Genomic DNA, 26,611 nt, shown 5'->3' on the forward strand with positions numbered 1-26,611 from the left:
GTAACAGATATTGTAGGCAGGGATCAGCAGAAGTGTAGTCAGTAAACCAGCCAAAGGTTGGCAACAAGTGGTTGCAGGTTGGGATTAAGCAAAAGTATAGTCAAGGAACAAGCCAAAGTATGGTAACAAATGGCAGCGAAGATAAAGACAGCTGTAGGTACACAAGGAGCAAGATATCAGCTGGAGAGATCACAAAAATCTGGCAAACAGGAAGTGCAGAGACCTGGCTTAAAACAGGAAGTTCATGGAAGGAGCACAGAGTTCAAGGTTTACCAGAAACAAGATACATGGCAAGATTGTCCAAGGGATCAGACAGAATACAGATACAGAAGTCCCAGGTTCAAATCTGGACTCTAACAGTTAAACTAAACACTGTGCCTCCCTAATTTCTCTATATTTCGACCAGCCAGTGACAAAAAGATCAGATTTTTTCCAGGCAAAGAACTGAGTAAATAATTAATTTGGATCAGATTGGTCCAAACAAACTATTTAAAGTTAAAGGGTAACTCCACTTTCGTGATTAAAAAAAATCAGCAAATAAAGAAAAAAACAATATAGCGTATACAAATGCGACACAAATCATATTGTTATTGAATGTTACTAAAAATTACCTTTTCTTTTCAATCTGCAGCTGTTGTAACTTTCTGAAAATGCAATTCAATATGGCTACCTGGAGCTGTTCTGTACACAGAATATATACTGACCACACCCCAGAAACATCATTTCCTGCTTGTGTGATTGGCTCACCGATTTTCCCAGAAGTCTGCCTAAGATGCAAGTCAGATTTATGGCATCCCCTGCAACAAAAATGTCATTTTTGGTGAGATACCCCCAATAGGAACACATCTAAAGGGATGCAGGCCCAGCAGATTTCCTCATTAGAGCCCTGCAGCTGCCACAGCTGATAGATAATTATAAAACCACTCCCATTTGACCCACTCAGCACAGAGGAACAAACAATGATTTCTTCAGAATAACAAAAGGTAGGAATCGGCAACAAAGTTTGTTAAAATCCTTGTAATGTACATAGATCACCCAGAGGGGAATGTTTTTTTCTCAACAAAAATGGAGTTCCGCTTTAAATGAAACATGGATATCAGCTTTAAAGTTCAGAAGTGCTACAGCAGATGTTGTAAATGGTGTTTTACTTCTACTTCTACACATGAGCCATTCTACAGGTTGTGTAAATCATTCTCTGTGACACAATCTGAGACTCCTAGTGTCACATTCTGATGGCAGTGATTTGATTTGAGACTGTCATATGAAGATTCCTCCTTACTTGACTATGTAACAGGCGTCAGAGGGAAAGATAAATCTCTCCCAACTGGGGGAAGAAAAATACAACTTTTATGCACAGGGGTAAAGGTTTGAAAATCTCGTTGAGTTTTCTATTGATTTTGGTGTCTTCCTGTCTGTGTCCCCTGTTGCCCTCTTTTCTTGTCCCCTGTGTCACTAAAAGCCCCCTCTCTGATTCAGTCCCAATCTCCATTGGCACCCCCAGGGCTGCCACCTCTCATCTTCCATATATATGGCCACTGAGCCCCTTGCTGAAGAGCTCTGTATGAACAGTTCAATTCAGGGCTTCTCTATTGGCAGCATCATTCATAAAGTAAGCTTGTTTGCCGATGACTTACTCCTATTTGTGACCAACCCCATGAACTGCTTTCCCTCCCTGCCAAAAGTGCTGGAGCTGCTTGGCCTCTTTAGTAGTTTCAAGAATATTGCAACCAAGTTGGAATGCTTAAACATCCCTTTGGGGTTTTTTGAACAAACTTTTTTGCAGGATTCCTTCCCCTTTAGCCATTTCTTACTATCACTAAACACTAATCTGATCACTAATCAGTAATTAATACCATCACTAATTTCTTATCTCAGAGTTTGGATCTCCGCAAACACAGAAAAACAGTATGATCTCAACTATCTGCCCTTGCTGCCTGCTTCTCAGCAAATGTTGAACTTATGGCCTAGTATGAAGCATTCATGGTTTGTTAGGATGTCCCTCTGTAAAATGGATGCCCTGCTTTGCTTTCTTTACCGATTTTAGACACTTCCTATTTTTTACACTCTACTCTCCTCACTGCTCTGCTTTCTATGGCCCTGATACTTAGCCTGTTTAGACCACAATATTCTTATAGTTAAATGTAAAAAGGACAGTGGAACTGACTTGACCCATATGGGCCTCTGTCTTACAGCAGCTATTCTTAGCCATACTGTTGACTGTTTTTCCCTACTCCTGTTAAACTGTGGGTGTCCATATAGAGGCACTCAACAACTGTCCCCACTTACATTGCTTCTTTGGATTTGCCAGGCTTTTAGACTACCTTCCCAGGATCTTCCCCCCATGGTTAATTCCTTGCTGGGAATATGGCGATACATGCATATAACATTTCTTCCCATGTGTGACCCTTAACACTTCTTCTAGAAAACCAGAGTTTCCCCTGGGGAACTTGGATATTCCTCCCCTAAAACGGTCCTCTCCAACTGTGCAAGCCATGGCGACTGCTGGCCTTAAATCAGTGCATGAGCTTTGCCCACCAGATCTAACCTATCCAGACCAGTGGTTTGCATATGTACAACTCAAGCATTTATTTGCCTCTTTCACAGCCCTGGTATAGTTGACTAGGAACCCAACACCCTTTGAGAACCTACAGTATGTATGAACATTGAGGACCACACTCATCCGATTTCACAAATTTACAACATCCTATTAGCCTTCCCGAACTGGCCTTTTTACACTAAGGAGCCAGAGAGGAAAAAGGGCCATTAAACACAGATTGAGACAATTTTTCTTCTTGGCCATCAAAGCTTGTATTGCGAGTTAGGTTCAGGAAAGAAACTATAAACAGTTGACCAGTTGTTTTAATTGCTCTCTATACTACATAAAATCTGTCCCTCAGTTTCCGGGCCAGTACTGGAGACGCAGAATGGAAGAGGGTAAAATGCTCCACATTTGGTGCGTTTGTTGACATTTCAACAGTTCTGGCATGAGATGTTGGTCTATGTAACCAACTTACAGGTATGTCTTGGCCAGATACCCAGCGATAGCCCTCCTTTCCAGCTTCAGTAGTAGTGAAGATGGGCCTTCTCCATTTTCTCTTTTCCTTGGGCAGGGCACTGATCCTCTGGCAGGAAGTCAACCACTGTTCCACACATCAGGGAATGGGTTGCTGAATTAAATAACATGAGCATGGGGAATGAACTGCTCACTTACATGACTGCTATCACAACTATGTTGCAATGTAGGGCCTGTGGATTGAATGTAATTCCTCTCATCTCTAATCCTTCTTCTGATCTGATTAGTTTCATAGAATTCACGCTTAGGAAGCGGGGCTACTCCAACTGGATCCCCCTCTTCCCCTTTCCCCCCTTCTTATGTATCTTCCTCCCCTACTCTGTCTTTTATTTTGTCTGGTCCCCACCTTTCACCCTAGACACAGTACCAGGGGCTGGCCCTCCCTGATTACCTATAATATACTGAGTTTCCCACCTGCACCCTTTTTTTCTACTGATCAGTATTTTAGTACATGATTTTGTACATTCCTTTCCATAGATTTCTGAGTCTCAATTGTTCTGCCTCCTGCCTAAGTGCTCTTCTGCAAATTGTGTTAAAATTAATAAAATCTATTTTGTTTTTTTTAAATTATGAAAGACATTTTTGATTATAGTTGTGCTTTGAGGTAGAATTTAGACAGAATTATTTCTGTATATATGTAATAATATTATACAACCTAGACACAATAGGCTAGGTGGGACTTTAAGTGAGACCCCAGAGGGTAGTGCCCGGCGTCTCCATCCCTATATCAAGAAAAAAAATGAGGTTGAAGGATTATAAGAGGTGCATGGAAGTCAGCCAGCCCCCAGTCTGATTTACTAACCCTCCAGTCTGTCATCAACCAAGTAGACCTGTCTCATGATACAAAGAACAGGGGATTAGTTGACACACATTTGCAAAGGCATGTGTAAGCTGCAGAGCCACTTCACGGCACCCTGTTTTATCTGCAGTCCTAACACTTTCTAATTTAGTGTCTCCACACTGGAAACACATGGCTGCTAATGGATGGATGGGGGAACAGGTGGGAGGGAGACAGCCCAAACCTCCCCCAACCCACCCCCATCCATGACTGGTCTGTTGTCTCAAAACTCAAATAACTAAGTTGTAACAATGGTACAAACTGGAAAGGACCAGCTGAGAAGCAGTACACCTCCATCCCCTTGGTGGATGCAGTATAAAGACAGATAGGGATTTTATATATGGGGCATGGCCTGTAAAGCACAATGCCTTTCAATCCCTAATTTCCTATATTATACAACCTCGTTTTTTTTTTTTGTAATCAATTTTTATTAGAGTTTACTTGTAAAACAACAACAGAAATAGAAAATGAAATCATTAGAATGACTGCAAGGAATCACCAATAAACAAATACATGCAGCAATACATGGAAACCACTTAACCAGTTCTGGACCAGAAGGATTTGCCCCCTTAATGACCAGGCCCTATTTTGCGATTCGACACTGCGTTATTTTAACGGACAATTGTGCGGTCATGCGACGCTGTACCCAAACGAAATGTATGTCCTGTTTTTTTCCCCCACAAATAGAGCTTTCTTTTGGTGGTATTTGATAACCTGTGTGATTTATTTTTTTTTTTTTTTCTGCTTTATAAACAAAAAAAGAGCGACAATTTTGAAAAAAATAAACAATATTTTTCACTTTCTGCTATATCATTCCCAAAAAAAAATGTAAAAATCTAAATGTTTTAACATTTTAGGCCAATGTTTTTTCTGCTACATATTTTTGGTAAAAGAAAAAAAAATCGCAATAAGCGTATTTTGATTGGTTTGCGCAAAAGTTATCGCGTCTATTAACTACGGGAAAGATTTATGTAATTTTTTATTGTTTTTTTTTTTATACTAGTAATGGCGTCGATCTGTGATTTTTTTGCGGGACTACGACATTGCGGCTCACAGATCAGACCCCTAACTGACATTTTTGACACTTTTGGGGGTAACAGTGACATTACTACAGTAATCAGTGCTAAAAATATGCACTGTTACAGTAATAATGACACTGGCAGGGAAGGGGTTAACAGTATAGGTGATCAAGGGGTTAAATGTGACTCTAGGGGAGTGATTCTAACTGTGGGGGGCGTGGCTTCTGAGATGACCACAGAGACATGTGATCCTATATAGCAGGATCACATGAGCTCTGCGATCATCCCAGGGAAAAGGATGGTCGGCTGTGTTTATAACGGGGAATGATCGCAGGTGTCTGTCAGTTTTTTAAATAATTGACACTTCCCACTGACACCACCGATTGTGGAAGGCCATTCCACATCCTTACCGTTCTAACAGTAAAGAACCCCCTAGCAGTTTAAGGTTACACTTCTTATCCAACTTCATTGAGTGGCCATGTGTTCTCTTAAGCAACCTGAGACTGAAGTTTCCTCCCTATGCTAGAATCACCATTTAGATATTTATGTATTGCAATCATATCTTCTCTTAAGCGTCTCTTCTCCAGAGAGAAAAAGTTTAATGCTTGTAGTGTTCCTCATAAGTTCGCTTAGCTTTGTTGCCCTTCTCTGGACTCTCTCTAGTTCCAGCACATCCTTCCTGAGAACTGATGACCAGAACTGGACAGCATACTCAAGATGCGACTGAACCAGAGTTTTGTTAACTGGTAGAATTATAGATTTATCTCTTGAGTAAATACCATTTTTTAATGCATGCTGGTAGTCTGCTAGCCTTGCTTGCTTGCTGCATGGCATTGCATGATATTGCTCAGTCTGTGATCTACTAGAACCTCCAGATCGTCTTCTATTCTTGATTTCCATGGTTCTCTCCATAGTGTGTAGCTTACATTCATAATTTTAGCCTCCAAGTGTACTTTATAATTTACTTACATTGAACCTCATTTGCCAAGTATTTGCCCATTCCTCTATTTTTATTGAGGTTTTCTTGTAAAGTTTCTATATTCTGCTGTGAAGGTAATGCCCTGCTTAGCTTTGTATTGTCAGTAAACACTAAAATTCAACTATTTATACTAATCTCTGTATCATTTATGAATATGAACAAGTTAAACAGAATTGGTCCCAGGCTAGAGCCCTAGGGCACCCCTTTCCCAACTACAGACCATTGTGAAGATATGCTATTTATCACCACAGTTTGGACGCACTCCTGTCATCAGTTTTCTTTACAGGTACATATACCTAGATACATAAAGCTCAACAATAAATATTTAATAACAATTTGAAATAAAATGTGCAACTTTGTCATTATTTTGGTATGTATTAGATTTTTCACCAATAGCATATCTACTGTATGTTTCTATGAAATGATACTAGATGTAGTGGACTCCTATGGATAAAAGCTATAGGAAAGCATCAGTTGACGGTGCATTACATATGACCACTTTGCCTTTCAGCTACTGATATGAAGGCATCAATTTGAAAATAATCGGCAATGAAAATCGCAATGATACTTGGTCACTCAATCAACAGTGTTGTTAGCTCAGTAAAAGATGACTAGTTGCTGTTTATTGCTCTTTGCACATGAACCATACTGTTGGGAAAATAACACTTTGCGTTAAGGAGATGCAGAAAAGTCCCGTGCTTTAAAGTATATTTATTGAGGTTACAGGATTTTTATAACCACTACAGTCCATGTAATAATTTATTGGGACTGAAGGACAATTTAGCTTTTCTAGGCAGTGGCCACCAGATTGTCATGAGGCACACCGCATGGGACGACTATAAAAACGTTATGTACATTGCAGAATGGTCCTCCTGCAGGCTCCAGCCTTGTGTATTGTCCATTCTCTTATGTTCCAGAGCCTGCTGACCCAGCACTGACACAGCAGGCACCTCTCTGTCCTCTGTTCACAAACCTGCTCTGTGTGTATATGAACCTGTTACTTCTGGACATTAACAGCGTCGACTGTGATCATTCATCATCCATTGATTTGGTTTTTGTCCTGTCTAATCCTCTGGTAACTTAAGCTTCAGTAACACGGACATATATTCAAGGAGTTACATTCTTGATTTTATGGGGAATTCCTAAGGATTTGAAGTATATATTGTACTGGTTCGAGTAATTTCTTTGAAGTTCAAATTCTGGATGGCTAAATTAGAAACCTGCTAAGGATCAACATTTTTCTCTTTTAATTTGGACATTTCTAATTATTTCAAGCATTTCCCAGGTTATTTCTTCATCCTAAATTTACGAGTTTTGAGGATTCTGTTTTTCTGGTTCCCTTGGGCATTCCTGGCATTATTGATGGTTACTCGTCTTCTACATCCCTTCTGTGTGGTTTCTGCAACCTTTGGATTTGATAATTTTTTTTTCCTCTGTACCTCCTTATGAGTTACTGTGCTGGTACTTCATCCAATTACCCTAACTCTAACTTTGCTTGTTTCAGTTATACTATCTAGCCTTTCCAGTCGTGTGGGTTTTGCATTAGTAGACCCATGATATTCATCAGACATCACATTAGCAATCCTTATCCTTCCCTGTACCAGAGACCCAGCCTGCTTCTCCTGAATTGAGGTAGTATCTACTGTACCATATTTTTATCTCCTACGGCACCCTCCTAGGTTTAATATTTCTCTGCTAAATACATCAATCTATCATTTACGAAAATAATACCAGCATTTTTTTTTACTTAGTAACACAATGATAGTGTTGTAATGGACAATCAGTAGTTTGGCTTCTTTGAACTGCCTCAACCACATATTCTTAAACATTAAGGAATTCTCACCTTCACAGTTCAGTGAAAAGAGATCATACCCTGCTAAGAGGTAAGTACTGTTTATTCCTCAGAACCAGCTTTAATTATCAAAGGGCTCATTTACACTTGCTTAGACTTCAACACATAATAAAGCGCCTACAGCTTCAACATCCTTTTTTTATGTGTTTTTGATGCTTAGGTGGTGCTTTGATGATGCTTCGGTGGTGCTTCGATGATGCTTCAGTGGTGCTTTTTTGAAGCTTTTATGAAGATTGGCAGGTGCCCTGTGTGTGTGTTGATATCATATACATGCAATTTCTCAAAAAAAAAAAGTGAAGCTTAAAGCGGAGTTCTGGCCCCAAAATCGACATAGTCGATTTTGGGCCATGCGCTTGCTATAGGTCACCTGAAACAGAAATGGATAATTACGATTTTTTTTTTTTTTTTTTTACCTTGTAATTGCAGAAAAATATACTCACCTTTCTTCCACTTCCTCCCGTGGCGGCGGTGGCCCGCACCGTCACTTCCGCTTTGCAATGATTCCTGGGAGCTGAACGTCATCGCTCCCAGGAATCAATGCGCCTGCACCGGCCCCGACGTCAGTTCCTGTTCAGGCGTGTCATACCTTGCTAAACAGCTTCTGGGCATGCCCAGAAGCTGTGCAGGTTTGACGCTGCGGCCCCGGAAGTGACGGCGGGGACGGCGCAGTGCATTGTGGACCGAAGAGGACGGAAGAGGACGCAGAAGAGGATCGTGCTGGCTTCAAGCTGCCCACACCTGAGATGGCAGCGCTGGAGAAGAAATTTTAAAAGTGAGTATTTCTTCTTGCAGGTAAGTGCAAACCGGGACAGATCAGAGGCTATCCATTGTGGAATACACTAGCCCTGACTGTCCCGGGGGTATTTTCATTGAAATTTTTTTTTTGGTGGCCGGAACTCCGCTTTAAGCTAAATGAAAGCCTCTCAAAAGCTGTAGGTGTTTCAAGCAAGCTTTGCCATATACTTCTATGGAGGCTTTGAAGACACTTGGAAACACCACTAAAGCAAAATGGGGTATATTTTTTAAAGTGAAACCGAAGCAAAGCAAACACAAGGTGTAAACAGGACTGTAAGCTAACCATATTATTTAGTGACAGGAGCTTTGACTGGTGTTCAGAAAGCTTTAACAAAGTGTGTCGCAAGCCTGTTTTGAAGCAAGTGAAGCAACCAGCCCTTAAGTTGCAATGATGTATTAGATTGTAAGTTCTTGTTTTTACAGCTACATGATGAAAACCCCTGTCCTTCTACTTTTCCTGCTGGGTCTGCATGTCTCTGCAGCTACCTTCAAGATCTGTGCTTTTAACATCAAAAGTTTTGGAGAAGCTAAAGCATCAAATAAGAAGATAATGGGCACACTGGTGAAGGTGGGTAATTGTAACTGGGTAAAAAAGTTTTTGAAAAATATTATGTAGTTAGCCCTGCAATAATTTATTAGGGACAAGCTAAGAACAGTAACTCCTCTGTGCATAGTCACCTTTTTAGGCTATTGGAGATAGAAATACTCTGTGTAGATTGGAGCATAGTCAGGGATGAAACCAAAACCTGCATATTGCAGGCTGTGCTTTTGGATCTACTGAATATCATGTATCAAAAAGGGCTAATTCTTAAAAGTAGTGGGATGAGCTTTGGCCGTGGAAGATTTCTTACAGTTAATTATCTCTCTGGATGTTCTTTTTTAAGCCCTGGTTCACACCATTGCGACTTTGAGCTTTCGCTACTTCAGATCAGTGCAATTTGGACCTTCAATTTTATTGCAGCTTGCGACTTCATTTACCAGAAGTCTATGCAAGTCACAGTGAAATCGCAAAAACGCACTGCAGGAACCTTTTTCATAGTCGCAACTATTTGAATTGTTCCATTGCCGGCAGTGGGGTGTGACTTTTCATGAGATTTTGAACTGTGAAATTGTACGACAAATCACACTGGTGTGAACAGAAAAACATCCTACCATGTATGCACAAATATTACCCTTTTTTTGCTGTTAACTGGTTCTAATGGCAAAAGGTTTTTTCACCTTAAAGCGGTTGTAAAGGTAGAAGTTTTTTTTCTATCTGAATGCATTCTATGCATTCAGATAAAAAACCTTCTGCGTGCAGCAGCCCCTCTAATACTTACCTTAGCCTAATCTTCCTCCAGTGATGTTGCACGAGTGCCTCAGCTGTCTGGGACTCTCCCTCCTGATTGGCTGGGACAAAGCAGTGGTGCCATTGGCTCTCACTGCTGTCAATCAAAGTTAGTTAGCCAATGAGAAGATAGAGGGCAGGGCTAAACCACAGCTCCATGTCTGAATGGACACACAGAGCAGTGACTCTGCTCGGGTGTCCCCATAGCAAGCTGCTTACTGTGGGGACACTCAACAGGAGGGAGGGGCCAGGAACACAAAAGAGGGAGCCGCGAAGAGTAGGATCTGGGCCACTCTGTGCAAAATAAACTGAACAGAGGAGGCAAGTACAATATGTTATTTTTAAGGAAAAAAAAAAAGACGAGACTTTACACTTTAAAGTGGTTGTCAAGGCAGAAGGTTTTTTATTTTAATGCATTCTATGTGCAGCAGCCCCCCTCAGCTCCCCTAATACTTACCTGTGCCCATCTAGATCCAGCGCTGTTGCACGAGAGACTCGGCTGTCCGAGATTCTCCCTCCTTATTGGCTGAGACAGCAGCAAAGCGCCATTTGCTCCCGCTGCTGTCAATCAGCCGGGCCGGGCCGGGACATGGCTCCATGTCTGTATAGACACAGGGAGCTGTGGCTCGGCTTGGGTGCCCCCATAGCAAGCTGCTTGCAGGAGGGAGGGGCCAGGAGCTCCGGCGAGGGACCCGAGAAAAGGAGGATCGGGGCTGCTCTGTGCAAAACCATTGTACAGAGTAGGTAAGTATGTTTGTTAGTTTTAAACAAAAATAAATGAAACTTTAGTATCACTTTCATGGATTCTATGCATTGGGGGTAAAAAAACCTCCTGGGTGCAGCTACAACCTCTTACACTTACCTGAGCCCCATCTGAATCCAGTGATTCCAATGAGGAGAGAGCGGGGCCCAACTTAGCTCTGTGTGTGAATGGACAATGTCTATTCGCAGGAGCGCAGTTTGGGAGTGAGCCTGCTCGAGTGACCCCATAGCAAGAGGCTTGCCATTGAGGGCAGGAGGCAGGAGCTGGGACTGATGGTAGGGGACCCAAAAAGAAGAGGATCAGGGCTACTTTTTGTAAAACCACTGTGCAGAGCAAAAAGAAAAAGTCACATGACCCTCCTTTTTTAACAGATTCTGTCACGTTGTGACATCAGTGCCATCCAAGAGGTCAGAGATTCCAAGGGAGAAGCTGTCCCAGCTCTTATGACTGAACTCAACCGGTAACTCCAAAGTGCATTCTGGGAAAACACATACACACAAATATATATGTAGCGCATTATGCTGCCCTCTCCACATGTCTTTAAAGTGGTATTAAACCCTAAACCAAGAATGTAATATACAGTATCTCACAAAAGTGAGTACACCCCTCACATTTTTTTAAATATTTTATTATAACATTTTATGTGACAACACTGAAGAAATTACACTTTGCTACAATGTAAAGTAGTGAGTGTACAGCTTGTATAATAGTGTAAATTTGCGGTACCCTCAAAATAAAAAAACACACAGCCATTAATGTCTAAACCGCTGGCAAGTGAGTACAACTCTAAGTGGAAATGTCCAAATTGGGCCCAAAGTGTCAATATTTTGCGTGACCACCATTATTTTCCAGCACTGCCTTGACCCTCTTGGGCATGGAGTTCACCAGAGCTTCACAGGTTGCCACTGGAGTCCTCTTCCACACCTTCACAATGACATCACGAAGCTGGTGGAGGTTAGAGACCTTGCGCTCCTACACCTTCTGTTTAAGGACGCCCCACAGATACTCAATAGGGTTTAGGTCTGGAGATATGCTTGGCCAGTCCATCACCTTTACCATCTGCTTCTTTAGCAAGGCAGTGATCGTCTTGGAGGTGTGTTTGGGGTCGTTATCCTGTAGGAATACTGCCCTGTGGCTCAGTCTCCAAAGGGAGGGGATCATGCTCTGCCTCATTATGTCACAGTATATGTTTGCATTCATGGTTCCCTCAATAAACTGTAGCTACCCAGTTCCCAGCAGTCATGAAACCAAAGACCATGACACTTCCACCACCATGCTTGACTGTAGGCAAGACCCACTTGTCTTTGTACTCCTCAACTGGCTGCGGCCACACGTGCTTGACACCATCTGAACCAAATAGGTTTATTTTGGTCTCATCAGACCACAGAACATGGTTCCAGTAATCCATGCTTGTCTGCTTGTCTTCAGCAAACTGTCTTTATTGTGCATCACCTTTAGAAAAGGCTTCCTTCTGAGACGACTATGCAGACCAATTTGATGCAGTGTGCGGTGTATGGTCTGATCACTGACAGGCTGACCCCACCACCCCTTCAACATCTGCAGCAATGCTGGCAGCACTCATACGTCTATTTCCCAAAGACAACCTCTGGATATGACGCTGAGCATGTGCACTCAACTCCTTTGGTCAACCATGGGGCAGCCTGTTCTGAGTGGAACCTGTCTTGTTAAACCGTTGTATGGTCTTGGCCACCGTGCTGCATCTCAGTTTCAGGGTCTTGGCAATCTTCTTATAGCCTAGGCCATCTTTATGTAGAGCAACAATTCTTTCTTTCAGATCCTCAGAGATTTCTTTGCCATGAGGTGCCATGTTGAACTTCCAGTGACCAGTATGAGAGAGTGAGAGCGATAACACCAAATTTAACACACCCGCTCCCCATTCACAGCTGAAACCTTGAAATACTAACCAGTCACATGACACCGGGGAGGGAAAAAGGATAATTGAGCCCAATTTGGACATTTTCACTTAGGGTGCACTCATTTTAGTTGCCTGCGGTTTAGACATTAATGGCTGTGTGTTGAGTTATTTATTTACACTGTTGTACAAGCTGTACACTCACTACGTTACATTGTAGCAAAGTGTCATTTCTTCAGTGTTGTCACATGAAAAGATATAAGAAAGTATTTACAAAACTGTGAGGGGTGTACTCACTTTTGTGAGATACTGTATGTAATATACTGCAGTTTACCAATCATTAGATGCAGTGACTGCATTTGTTTTCTATTTTATTGGGCTTTTTCCCTCTGTTTTCACCTGGTGAACTGGCCAGTAACACACCTACTGTATTAGAGAACCCTCACTCTGACTGAATGAACACAGCAGTGTTGTCTGGTGATTTTATTTCACTAAGAAATTGAAGCCAAACTCCAGCTCAGATTTTATAATCAGTTACAGCAAAAAGTTTTTTTTTTTTTTTTTTTACCCTTGGGGATAAAGGTTTTACAAAAGTAAATAAAACCAGGTCCATGGTAAATGGTGTGACTCATCCCTGTAAACTGATCGGGAAGATAGATTGTTTTTTTTGAAAAACAACACTTACTGGCCAGATCACCAGATGAAAATAGAAGAAACCTGAAAAAAGAAGACAAATGCAGTCACCACATTTAAGAATTGGAAAGCTGCAATGTAGTAAGCGTATGCTTTTTTGGCTTAATGCTGCTTTAAAGTGGAACTACGCTGCACCTGAGCACCAAAAACAACATGTAATTAATTTTTAATTTTCAAACCAGTCACCCATCCATCCATGTCTCCGTGCTTTATATTGCTGAGAAATCACTTTGAAAAATACCCCCTATCATTTCTGGCTGTAGCTATCTGGAGTAAGGGAAAATGATTCATGTTGCATTTATTTCCTGGAATCCATCTGCCCTTAGCTCAGGCATGCAAGCAGGAGGGTGTGCTTAGCTGAGAAAACCCCTCCTGAAGACTACTTGGGATGTATGACATAATTTACCTAGGCATGGAAACCAAGAATTAACTGAAGAAATGTAAAAACAAGTACATTTAATATACTTTCCTGTCTATTTTTCTAATGCTAGCAGCATAAGTATTAAAAATAATCAGTGTTGATTGGGAAAGTTCCACTTCAAACTAACATTGCTCTATCATAATTAATGTCCATTTTTTAAATTTTTTCTTCTTTACCTTAATTTTTATTCCTCTCCATCATTTATTAGATTTCAAAGACACAGGTTTATAAAATAAGCTGTTATTACACTTTGTGATTGTGGTGTATTGTGTAAAATCTTTCTGTACACTTTTGTGCTGCTGGGTCTAAACATTCTCCTTTTCTTTTGATGTAGGTATGACTCCATCCATCAATACAAACATGTGGAGAGTAAAAGATTGGGAAAGAACAGCTACAAAGAGCAGTTTGTCTTCATCTACAGGTATGGACCAGGTAGATGTTTCTTTAAAGAAGAATGTAAGCCAAAGGCTTTTTTTTTTGCTTTAGATTTTGTTAAAATAAGGTAGAATTACAATTTTCCTGTTTTTTTGCTGTCCCTATCCGGGAAATTTTCCTTCACTTTTAGTCCCAGAATCATGGTAAGTGGAAGTCCCCCCAAAGCATGGGGAATTTCACTATTAATAGTTGTCCCCTGAACAGGTGCCCCTTCTGGATAATTTCCCCTCGCCTCCTGTTTTAGTGACAACCATAACATGTTGGATTTTGCCTTCTGTTTATGTTCCAATAACAAAAATAAATACAGACAGTAATAAAAAGCCAGCAGAGGGTGCTTTCCAACTCTATCCAAAGGTAAAAACGCCCAAACACAAATGCAACAAAAGCATGATCCCAACAGGGGAGGACTGGGCCAGGGGGCAGGGAGGCAATTGCCCCCTGGGCCACTCTGATGTCCTGTAGAAAGGCTGCACTGCTTCTGCCACAGACATATATATAGAAGTAAAAAGTCCCCACCACTGACCTACGAGGGCGGGATGAAGACAAGGACAGAGCGCAGGGATGGTGTAAACTGTGTCTGAGCAGAGGCCAGTTCCATGCCTCAGTGCCAGAAGGGTGCCCCAGCTCCCCCCAACTGCACCCTGCTGGCCAGGTTAGGAACCTGGATTCATCCAGTGAGTAGAGAGTACCTGGAGCAGGGCTTTAGCCTGAAATGGGGGTCAGGAGGAGGACAGGAAGAGGGAGATTGGAAGGGGGGCCAAGTTGCTGCACCATGGGCCTCTGGTTTGTACTTGCCCCCTGGGCCAAAAGTTGCCAGTCTGCCCCTGGATCCCAATCCACACAAATCAGCTATAACATTATGACCACCCACCTCTGAAGGAGACCTCTGTAGGTATGCTGTGGAATCTGGCACCAAGCCGTTAGTAGCTGATCCATTAGGTCCTGTAAGGTGAGGCCTCCATGGATCGGACTTGTTTTTCCAGCACATCCCACAGATGTTTGATTGCATTGAGATCTAGAGAATGCGGAGGCCGAGTGAACACCTCAAACTCATTGTGTTCCTCAAACCATTCCTAAATGCATCAGACCAGGCCACCTTCTTCCATAGCCCTGTGTTCCAGTTCTGATGCTCACATGCCCATTGTACTGTAGGTTAGTATGGGCACCCTGACCGGTCTGCAGCTACGCAGCCTCATATGCAACAAATGGTAATGCACTGTATGTTCTGACACCTTTCTATTGGAACCAACATTAGCTTTTTATGCAATTTGAGCTACAGTAGTTCTTCTCTTGGAACAGACTACACAGGCCAGCCTGCTCTCCCTACGTGTATCAATGGACCCTGGCCGCCCATGACCATTTACCAGTTTGCTGTTTTTCCTTCCTTGGACCCAATGACGGGACAAGGTCATCTAGAGCCCAGGGCGAGCATGCTAAATTGCGCCCCCCCCGCCCCCAAGATGTATGAGCATTATGTGTCAAAATTCCCCCCCCCCTAATATAAATCAAGCACTAATCTGCATGCACACATATTTGCCTCCCAGCTGAAATCCTCTCTCCCCATATGCACCCAGCACAAATCCCCCCCCCCCCAAAAAAAAATGTCCCCTTCCTAGCACAAATCTTCTACCCCTCGACCCCCAGAAGAGGAGGTTCGGGGCAGCTCTGTGCAATACCATTGTAGATAGGCAGGTAGGTCTAACATGGTTGTTATTTAAATTAAAAAAAAAAAAAAAAACATGCTTTACAATTACTTTGAAAACACATCAAAACATTCAGGAGATCAGAGCTATAGCTAAAGGCAGCTGAAGTTATACAGAATTGAATATTTTTCTTAAACAAAGAAAATCAATCAATCAATCTTGGCTCTGTCCCTTTTACCTCCCTATTGGCCAATTACACCACCCATCACATTAAAAAAATATCAGGGAGGCCCAGGGGGGTAGAAGGCAGTGGATTGGCTCTGAGAAAGGGGGAATCCCCCCTCAAAACACGTCAGCCATCACTGAGGGTCTTCTCATGGTTGTGAATTGCCTAGTGGACCATGTGGTCTGTGACTGTTGGATACTGATGAGCTTGAGTATATATCTGTTTTACTATTCCAATAAAATGTGTTATTAAGGTAATGCGCAAGGCTGGTGTGCCCTCTGTTCTTGTTTTTGTAGGGCAGTGGTGCCAACTTTACCTACTACAAGGAAAGTCAATATTTATATACTTTATACTCAAATGTGTATATCTCTGGATCTGCTGATGATTTTGACTAGAAGTGACTTTATGTCTATTTTGAATTTCCCAGATCTGTGAAAGGTTTACTTTAATACAAACTGCTGTTGGCAAACATTTCATTACTGTTTGATGTAGATGATGAGGTTGTGAAGTGTGATCTCAGTCCTGGACCAACATAATTTTTAGTAGCTGCCAATAACTCCTACAACTTGCACAATTTACTTGCTGCAGGTCTGCAATTGTCTCCACCTAGAGTAATTATGGCTCTCCTCACTTGGCAGATCTGACTCAGTAAAGGTGGTCGACTGGTATCAGTATGTGGAAGACCATCCAGATCACCCTGAGGCCTTTGCAAGAGAACCATTTGTTGTCCGCTTCCACTCACCAAGGACAGGTAGGTTGTAGTTATTGACTGTTGCTGTTTCTGTATAGAACTGGCATGTCGCTTCAAATGGAACAGAGGTCTGCATTTAGGACAAAATAATCCTTAAGGGGCCAGTATATGTCTGCTAAAGGTCACATCAACAAAACACTAATTGCTAAAAACCACAAAGAAGTAGGAAATGGTCTTTACATGGCCCAGGCTGGCAGTAAAGCTTTCATGCATATTAGGTAACAGACTGCCCCTGAGTACTGCAGTAGGACAGCTGTAGCTTCCATCAAAGGCTTTTTCAATGGGTATTACGTTGTGATGATCAACTCTATGTAAAAATTTCAAATGTTCTTTGTGACAGTTATTAAAGACTTTGCCCTGATGTCTCATCACACTTGCCCAAGGGAAGCGGCCAAGGAGATAAACCGTCTCCTGCAGGTCATGTTGGAGGTGAAGAGTCGCTGGAGAATTGAGGTAGGCATGGAGAGGCTTGTTCTATAGATCATTGTTTTCCTAACCTCCACAGGGCCAGATTAAAGTGGAGTTCCGGCCTATTTTGCAACTTTAGTGATTCCTGGAGTGCTCGCTATGCTGATCAACAATTGGGCATTTTCATTTTTTTTGGGGGGTCCCTTACCTTATTTTCAGGGCATTTTTGATTGTACTTCCTCCTTCTCCCCCCTCTGTGGCCACGGCCACTGACATCACTTCCGCCTTTGCATTGCATCCTGGGAGCTGTTTGTCATCACTCCCAGGAGGCTGGAATCGGGAAGAACTCCCAGAACACTCCCTGGAATCAGGAAGAAGGACACAGCAGATTACAATGCCCACATCCAAGATGGCCTCGCCCAGACAGCTTTTTTAAAAGTAAGATTTTGACTAAAATCCAATACTGTACACCTTGTAAGTATGAGAATAGTGGTTCTGTAAAGGGCGATGGATTAGTATTATAGGGGTATTTCTGGTTAAAAAATGTATTTGAGGCCGGAACTCCGCTTTAAGCTCAACAACGGCAGTCATACAGGCACAAACATTAGTGACGGTTTTGGTGAAGGATGTTTTTATCAGCAGCATGTTACTGAATAGAATGTAAAGGCTGCCATTGCGAACTTCTGCCTGAAAATAATAGTTCATCAGCTGTCATATTGATCCTCTGGCTTCAAAACTTCATGAATCACTGGCCTGCAGCAAGCACGCAGAGCAGAAATGTCAGAGAGACTCCTGCTAAGTCTACATATTTGAAAGCGGTCCAAATGAGTTTTTTTCTGTTCAGCCAGCATTTATCAGATTCCCCCATCACAGAATTGATGGACGAATCTCTCGCTGTGGGTATTGTATTCTGTTAGCTCTGCCAGCTGTCAAAATACCTGAACAGTACCTCTATCTAATTGGGATGCCATGTGGGAGGCAGCAGACAAACCAAGTTACGGCTGGTTCATCAGGTTCACTCCCTGTACACCCACTCCCTGTATACCCACTCCCTGATATATAAGCTCTATGTTCGCTTCTCTAAGGGGAGAATCTGCTTGTCTGCTTTCTCCTCTTTTAACTTTGGCACTTTGAGGGGGGGGGTCAGGGGAGCAGGTACCTGATTTTGTCAGTCCTGGTCGGATTGCTGCAAAAGTTGACCTCCCTCCCCTTTGATCGCAGCCTTCTGGGCACGTCATAGGTCCCAGGAAGCTGCTGGACCATTCGCAAAGTGCAGCACGGCTCACACATACACAATGGGCCGGCTGTGAAGCAGCAAGCAGTCACATGCAGCTTCCCAAAGTAGACATGCCGGTGCCTGGAACTGAAGACAGCTGAAGAGCCGGCTCCGGTGAGGACAGCGCTGGATCCTTGGACAGGTAAGTGACCTATTATGAAAAGTCAGCAGCTATAGTATTTTTAGCTGCTGACCTTAACATTTTTGTTGTCAGGGTGAAGAACAACTTTAACAACTTTGCTGCCCCCTGTTATGTAAGTAACTACAAAAGGTTAATAATAAGACACACACAGTACATCTTCCTATATACTTGATTACATTTTTTGAAGGTGGAGGCCCACAAAAACAGGGGAAATACACAATTGCCATGCAAATAGAGCCCTGGTGTAGATTTAACCCACATTCCCAATGCAGCAGGGCAAGTGTACTAGCTCATATACTACAGATATCCATAGGAATGTTTGTAGCAGGACTACAGCAACGGGTACCTTTGTATGGAAAATAATGTATTACATTTTCTCTCATCTTAGAATGTTATGCTTCTTGGAGATCTGAATGCAGCTTGTGGCTATGTGACGAACAAGGAATGGAAGAATATTCAAATGCAGAGCAGTGATACCTTCCACTGGCTCATCAGTGATAAAGACGACACAACAGTAAACACCAAAACACATTGTGCCTATGACCGGTAAATACAGGGATGGAAGAGACGGGTCAATTCTGGTCCTAATGTATTTGAAATAACCAAATTCCCTTATATTCACACAGCATTGTTGTACATGGAGAAGAATTCCTCAAAGCAATTATACCAGGATCTGCCAAACCGTTTAACTTCCAGAAAAAATTTGGGCTCTCTGAAGAAGAGGTAGGAGGGGACTCTTGCTGGGTTTTGTCATAAATGTTCTCATTTGTAGCAATGGTAATTATATAAATGGTGCGCATTGTTCAAATCCCCTTACATAATATTTCATGAGAAACATGTAGAAATATAAACTTGTATCAATAAAATATCCACACAACAAAAAATTAAACAAAGGTGTCCAGTTAGAAGTGCACTTAAATCTTCTTTAAAAGTTCAGAAAATGTGTTCAAAGAGAGCAAAACAATTGCGGATTTCCACTTCATGCATGCAGGTTCTCCGTTCAAAATAAACTAGCTGTTGCAAGATACATGTGCCCAAAAACACAAAAGAAACTCTTATAAAGATAAATATATAGCCTGCACCAGCCACCTTCAGGTGAAATAGTGTAACGCTCATGCGTTTTTGTTAGTGGATGGATTTGCAGCTGCAGAATTGTCACACTCAGTAGTCGTGTAGAGATTCTGTTGAACAAACATATCCAACTCTCAGGACTTCATCACTGTGCACAGCCTGTTTATGCAATATACATACACTCAATCTGATGTTAATAGAGGGATAGAATATGTGAGAGTATATAGGTGAGAGACAGGCTATAGTATGGTGAGCACCTAGGAGTAGTATTAGGAGAGTGTTTAGGTGATGGTAGTAAGCAGATAGGTTCTAATGTCAAGTATAGTGCAGATGGTAGGGGACAGCAGATGTAGTATACAAGACAGAGTAACCTAGTGCAAGGATAGTTGATGGTAGTCCCAAGAGCTAACAGTCTATGCAGATGATAGGAAATAGCTTAGATAGAGATAGTCCTGGTATATGCAGTAGATGACAGTAGAAGTGCAGGTTAGTAAGGAATCCCCTGTGGGGTACTTATCACTAGATAGGTAGTAGTAACAAAGTTCAGTAGTGAGAGGTGATCCAGTAGCGAGATACGGATCGGCAGCGAGGTTCCGCTCATAACGGCGCTCGGCGATGATGTCATTGCCCTTAAAGGTGTATGCGTCCCATTTGGATAGCAAGATGGGACGCAATATTAAGAGAGAAATGTGGAAATAAGGGTACCAGAGGTACCAGAACATTACAAATAGCCACTCACCTCAGGGAATGACCATAAGGTCAAACTGCGCTCTTTTAGATGTAAGGTATTGGTCCTCAGCTTCTAATTACTTCCATCCAGTGCGATCCATGTAACCAGGTCCACAATTATCTCCACTGGTCCCTCTGTGGGGGTTATCCCAATCTTATCCTCCTGTTTTGCACAGAACATAAAGAGAGATTCATAGCACAATATTGCTAAAAACCATCCATATTTATTTAAAAGTAAAGATATCCACTCACATTAAAACAAATTAAACATTGCATATCAATAGATCAGGCTCAATAGGTCGCCTCCTCACCGCACTTCTGAGTAACGGAGTGGTCGGAAATGACGTCACTGGCTCCACCCAAAGCGTTGCGTCACTGGTCACATGACTTCTTAAGGTAATCAGGTTTATTTTGAATAGAGCACCTGCATGCATAAAGTGGACATCCACAATTGTTTTGAACTCTTTATACACATAATATTTTAATTTAATGATACAAGTTGATATTTCTACATGTTTTTCATGTAATAATATGTAAGGGGATTTGAACAATGCACACCATTTATATAATTACCATATCCTACCTGGATATCCTCCTGTCTGAGTTTCACTATTTAATGGTTGCAGCTGTTCTGTTTGTTAACTATTAGGAACTATCTATATTACCATTTATCACTACTATTTTATCTTTTTTTGGACATAGCAGTGCATAGGTATCCCAACACAGATTACTAATTTGTAGAAAACCTTCATTATAAGTTGTAAAGCCAGAGATGTAACTAGAACCTTCAGGGCCTCCCTGACCCCCAGCTGGGGTGCTTCCCCCCGAGCCCGGTGGAAGAACTTCAGGGCTTGGTCACAAATGTGACCATTGCGACCCTGGTAGTTCCGCCACTGGCGTAAGTAGTTTTTTTATTTTTGTTATATTATTTTTTTTTTTTTTTTACAATATTATTTTTTTTAATATTTTTTTTAGGAATCCTGTTGGGGGGCTTTGGTGAGATATCAGGGATCTAAACAGAACTCTGATGTTCCACCTTTGATCCTTTGTTCCAATCACTATCTCTGCAGCCTCAGATGCACAAAATGAATGGACAGGAATAGCTCTGAAAAGAGATTTCTGTTCATTCACAAACTGAAGCTTTTTTTTTGTGGATATGCACAGATTTCAGCCTATGGTGTGTACATGTGCGTCCACGTTTGTGCATGCATGAATATATACGTTTCTGGCATAATTTTCAGTGCGTTCCTGTGCATGCATGTCTGCGGATGGATGGGTGTGTTTATTTTGAGTTTTTATAATTCAACTTTTATTTTCACCTCTTTTACACCCATTTATTATGGTAGTTTTTATGAAGTTTTTTCTCCATATATCCTTTCCAGTTTTACCGTTAATAGAATATGTTGCCATTTATCTATTTATGTTTTTATTTAATTGTTACATTGTCAAATCAGTCCACCTATAATGTCCCCCGAAGAATACATTTTACTTGTAAAAAAAGTCCCCAATTGACATGCTATATCTTTGTCCTACTGGTTGTTATGCTTGTCACTGTAGTTTCACAATTTCAGCGGCTCTATGAGAGCTGTCAGGCAATTGCCGCTCACTCGCTGGCTTAAAAAACAGTTTTCCCCACCCTTGGCTAGCTTTAAAAAGGAGTTGGAGCCTCTGAAACTTGTCGTGCCTGCTCTTCGTTCCTCTGGGTGCTTGCTCTCAGCCGTAGATGCCACTGCTGATGCTTGATTCATCTGGCTGGTCTTGCTCTCGGGTGTCATAGTGGGTTCCATAGTGGCTGCAGACTCATCTTTGTACACCACCATCCCTCCACATGAAAGTGAACCTTCCTTACCCTGAACACACATGAAAGATAACGGCACTGCAACCCAATCATGCAATCAGGGCCAGCAAGAGCTCTCTGTTTCCACTCATCATGCCTGACTTGCGGTCTCCACCTCACAACACAAGAGTCCTTCCATGTAGATTGTGACAGAACCGCTTGGGCACCCCGCTTGGGTGCTTCCTTTCGCCAAACAGTGCCTCCTGCCCTTCAAACCGTTACAGCAGATTGATAGCTAATACCAGCCCTGTTACTCCAATCATCATACACAGACAAGATGTTGAGGTAAACTCCAAAGGAAGGACTGTTTATTGAACAGAACTACAAGTTTTTATACACTTCAAAAGTAGGTCAGTCACCACCTGAACAATAAAACCAAATATTTACCCAGAAAATCACACAACAGTTTAGATAATGAGGTAGAGCTGACACAAGGCTAATCCCATCATAGAGGATCCTCCAAGAGTTAGCCAAATTAGCCAATAGGCAGAAACAATAGGTGAATGGGAATTCACACCTAGACAATTGCTTTGGTTAGAGTCCCAGACTGTCCAGCAACACTATTCAAGAAAACCCAGGGCTGTCCAAATCTCATTACCAGCTTTCTTTTCACTTACTGAGTTTCACGTTGGCAGCGACCATCATGGCTTCCTTGAAAGTTAAATGTAATAATGTCCTCTTGCATTATATAACAGGATATCTTCATAAATGCTTGTAGCTACCTCAAATGCTAGGGGCCCATAGTCAGTAAGCAAGAGGCTAGCCTGCATCCCCCTCCAAAAGCCCCTGTACTGGTTGGGTCTGTCACATTGATAAAGTCATCAACCTGGTGAGAATGAACGTCTCTCTATTTCGTCCAAGGAGTACACATGTTCCAAACAGAGCCAACACTAACCATGGTAACTAGCGCTAGTGTTGGCTCTGTTTGGAACATGTGTACTCCTTGGATGAAATAGAGAGGCATTTCATTCATTCTCACCTGGTTACCAACTTTTTCTACATGGAAGGCTTCCTTACCCTAAAATGTGAAGCCGAAAGAAGCTGGATAGAAAGGGAGGCGGGGCGGCATTTAGAGGAACAGAAAGAAAATGGAGGGATTGGCTCCTCTATATGCCACCCTTGCCACCTTTCCTATCCAGGTGTACCAGGGAGCTGCACAGGCCCCCTGGAGCATGGGGCCAGGTCGCAACTGCGGCTCCTGTAGGTAGGGCCTTAAAGCATTAACTGACAGCGCACAGGGCCTGTGGACCCTAGTCAGCTGCAAATGAATGCATAAAATGATGTATCAGTGCTGCTCCGTATACTATATTTCTTTCAATATACCAATAGATGTCTCAACCTCACTAATTTTAATCTGTGCTTGTTGAAAATAAAGTTATATTTTGGTGATAAATTAACAATACATTGTTTTCTTAAATAAATAAATAACATTTCTCATAAATAAATGTCCAGAATGTGTGCTACACAGTATAAATTCAATAATAAAGTGTCCAGTGCTCAGGTGATTAAATAAGATATAAAATACATATAATAATCCAAAGTGCTAGGTGCCAGTCTCTGGGCAAAAACAACTCCTCAGAAAAGGTGCTCAGTGCCCACTTTGCCAAGAAAAGACATCCAAAGCCCCAATGCTCTCCAAGTGCAATCAGGTGCTCCCTTCTCGGTTCCCTACTCACCAGACAATGGTAATATATGAGCCTTATAAGATAATCCTCACTGGTTGGGATCAAGGGAAGTCACCAAGCATCGATATAAACCAGAGCATTCTCCAACTAACACCATCCAGGATTGCTTATCCATGCACGGTTAACATGAAAAAAGAATAGCCTTCATCGTGCAATATGTTTAAACTCTTTATTCACATGCTAAAAAGAATACACTTACAATGTTGCAGTCAACAGTCAGCATTCGTATTTCCCCATGCAGGACGCCAAACAATGGCCGTGCGTTCCACCTGCATAAACCGGAAACCGGAAATTGCGTAGTACGTAAGTCAGACGGCTTAACGCGCTTCGCTCCGCCAATCAGAGCATTTTCAAAATCGTATTTAATCACCTGAGCACTGGAAACTTTATTATTGAATTTATACTGTGTAGCACACATTCTGGACATTTATTTTTGAGAAATGTTATTTATTTAAGAAAACAATGTATTGTTAATTTATCACCATAATATCACTTTATTTACAACAAGCGCAGATTAAAATTAGTGAGGTTGAGACATCTATTGGTATATTGAAAGAAATATAGTATACGGAGCAGCGCTGATACATAATTTTATTCATTTTTAAAGGAACCCCCCCTTTTATCAGCAGCAGCTATTCAGTTGATATTTATTGATTATATATTTTATTATCCTAAGCGCTGGCACTTTACATTTATTATGAATGCAGGAATAATCTTCTAGAAAAGAGGACAGATTTGCTTATTCGCAGGTTCTTCTTTAGCTCAAAGCTACAAATCAAAATTTCATCCAGAATCTAAATTTAAAGTGTCACTAAACCTACATTATAAAAAAACTATCAATAAATGGTGTATTACATACTGTTCATACTCACTCAGTCACTATGAGATTTGTTTTTTGGTGGCAACTCTACACATGCTCAGTTTTTAGTGAGTTTCTATGGTGAGCATTTCCTTCCTGCTCACATGTGAGCAGCCATGTGACTATAGAGTCACAGATGCGGGCGTATACACAGTGGTAAATGACAGCCCACTCCCTCCCTCCTCCTTCTTGCTCACTAACCAGCTAAGCACAATAGGGGCAGGCTATTACATGTAGATTAATGAAGACTTCCCCTCCCTCTTATTCTAAGACACAGCTTGGAGGGATGTAACACAGACTGTGTCTGGCAGAAATCTGCCCACACCATGTTATTTCCACAAAATAATAAAGATTTGATTTCAAATATATATTTGTATGACAATTTAAAACAGTTTATTGATATTAAATATTTATTTTTTCTCTATATTATTTTTTAACATGTGAGCAGCAGCAGAGGAAAAGAAGCTCCTCCTACTTATGTTTCCCTGCTTTATATTTTATTAAAATAATTACAGTTGCATCATCCATATACAGAAAGAGAAGGGACAATGTAGATTAAACAGTGTGTGTTTAGTCTAATAATACCAATTCCTCCTAGAGGACATTGGTAAGGTGTGGGCTTGGGGGGACTTTACTGGTATCATACTCAAAGTTGTACGACTACTCATACATTTGTATAAAAATGATACTATTTATTGATATCTAACAAGACATTGAAATTTGCACATTGACATTACAGAACATACATAAAGAAAAAATCAATACATGACCAACAAAATATTGGTGACAATTCAAGGTTGTTTGACAAATAAGATCCTCCTTATATTGGTGTGGGGCTATTGATGCCACCACTTGAATCCTTGCCCGACATGTTTCGCTATACAAAGCTTCTTCAGGGGCGGATTAGCTTGATAAGGATATCATTACTGTCTATAAAACATCAATACAAATAATTATACATAGATATATACAGACATAAATACTTTGAGAGTGTTAATATAATAGGAGAGCAAATAACGACCCCACATGCCCCCCATGCAGTACCTCAGATGGCTAGATGGAAAAATAGAAAGGTGCGTGGCATGCAAAAACGTCTCCCCGGCGAGTGTGGCGGCTTCTTACAGATATACCAAATTACAAGGAGTTTACTGGTGTACTACTATGGTAAACGATTATACAAAAAGGTGATACTGGGCTCTAGATGAGCTTGTCCTGGCACTGCTCCTAGCAAGTCCACCTAATGCAGCTGAGAGCTACACATGGCACAGATTCCCTTTAATGAAGAATGCAAATTTTAATGTGTTTTCTTCTTCACAGGCTCTGGAGGTCAGTGACCACTTCCCAGTGGAGGTCAATATCCGGACAGACCCACGGATGGACAGGGAGCTATAACTGTCCATTTCATTCCAACAAATGAATTGTACGTTTTGTTGCTGATCAATAAAAAGGCTTAATGGCATTGTTACATTTCAGTCTGGGTTGCGTTCTTGATCAAATGACCTCACTGGTTTAATCAAGCAGAAGGCATGAAACTCCAATAAAACTTTTATTTTGAGAACTCTGTCTCCACATTATTGCATCTACTGGGAGGCAGGGCAGCTAAACTTAAGCACTGGCTTCTCATACAAAATGAGTGTTTTGTTTTCTCTGGGCACTTTGCACAATTACTTTTATTATTGAAGACTGTGAATTATAATTCATGTTTATATAGCACTATGTTATAGATTAATTTTAGCCACTTGGCCTCTGGAAGATTTACCCCACTTTGTGACCAGGCCATTTTTTGCTATATGGCACTGCGATACTTTAATTGCGCAGTCATGCAACGCTGTACCCAAATAAAATGTATGTCATTTTTTTGCCCACAAATAGAGCTTTCTTTTGGTGATAGTTGATGACCACTGCGTTTTTTATTT

General features: G+C 41.5%; 1 protein-coding gene across 1 annotated transcript in view; it reads left to right on the forward strand.

The window, feature by feature from the left end:
- Window positions 1-26,102, forward strand: part of LOC309560572 (uncharacterized protein) — an 89,090-nt gene extending 62,988 nt beyond the window's left edge. The window contains exons 10-18 of the mRNA XM_082264197.1: window positions 7,761-7,792; window positions 8,980-9,124; window positions 11,018-11,106; window positions 13,968-14,054; window positions 16,576-16,688; window positions 17,029-17,141; window positions 18,903-19,060; window positions 19,141-19,237; window positions 26,013-26,102. Of these exons, the coding sequence (XP_082120323.1) occupies window positions 7,761-7,792; window positions 8,980-9,124; window positions 11,018-11,106; window positions 13,968-14,054; window positions 16,576-16,688; window positions 17,029-17,141; window positions 18,903-19,060; window positions 19,141-19,237; window positions 26,013-26,087 (909 nt within the window). The 3' untranslated portion in view covers window positions 26,088-26,102. The remainder of the gene's footprint in view (window positions 1-7,760; window positions 7,793-8,979; window positions 9,125-11,017; window positions 11,107-13,967; window positions 14,055-16,575; window positions 16,689-17,028; window positions 17,142-18,902; window positions 19,061-19,140; window positions 19,238-26,012) is intronic.
- Window positions 26,103-26,611: the final 509 nt, after the last annotated feature.

The sequence above is a fragment of the Pelophylax lessonae genome (genome assembly GCF_965119305.1).
Source record: "Pelophylax lessonae genome assembly, chromosome: 7".
Classification (NCBI taxonomy): domain Eukaryota; kingdom Metazoa; phylum Chordata; class Amphibia; order Anura; family Ranidae; genus Pelophylax; species Pelophylax lessonae.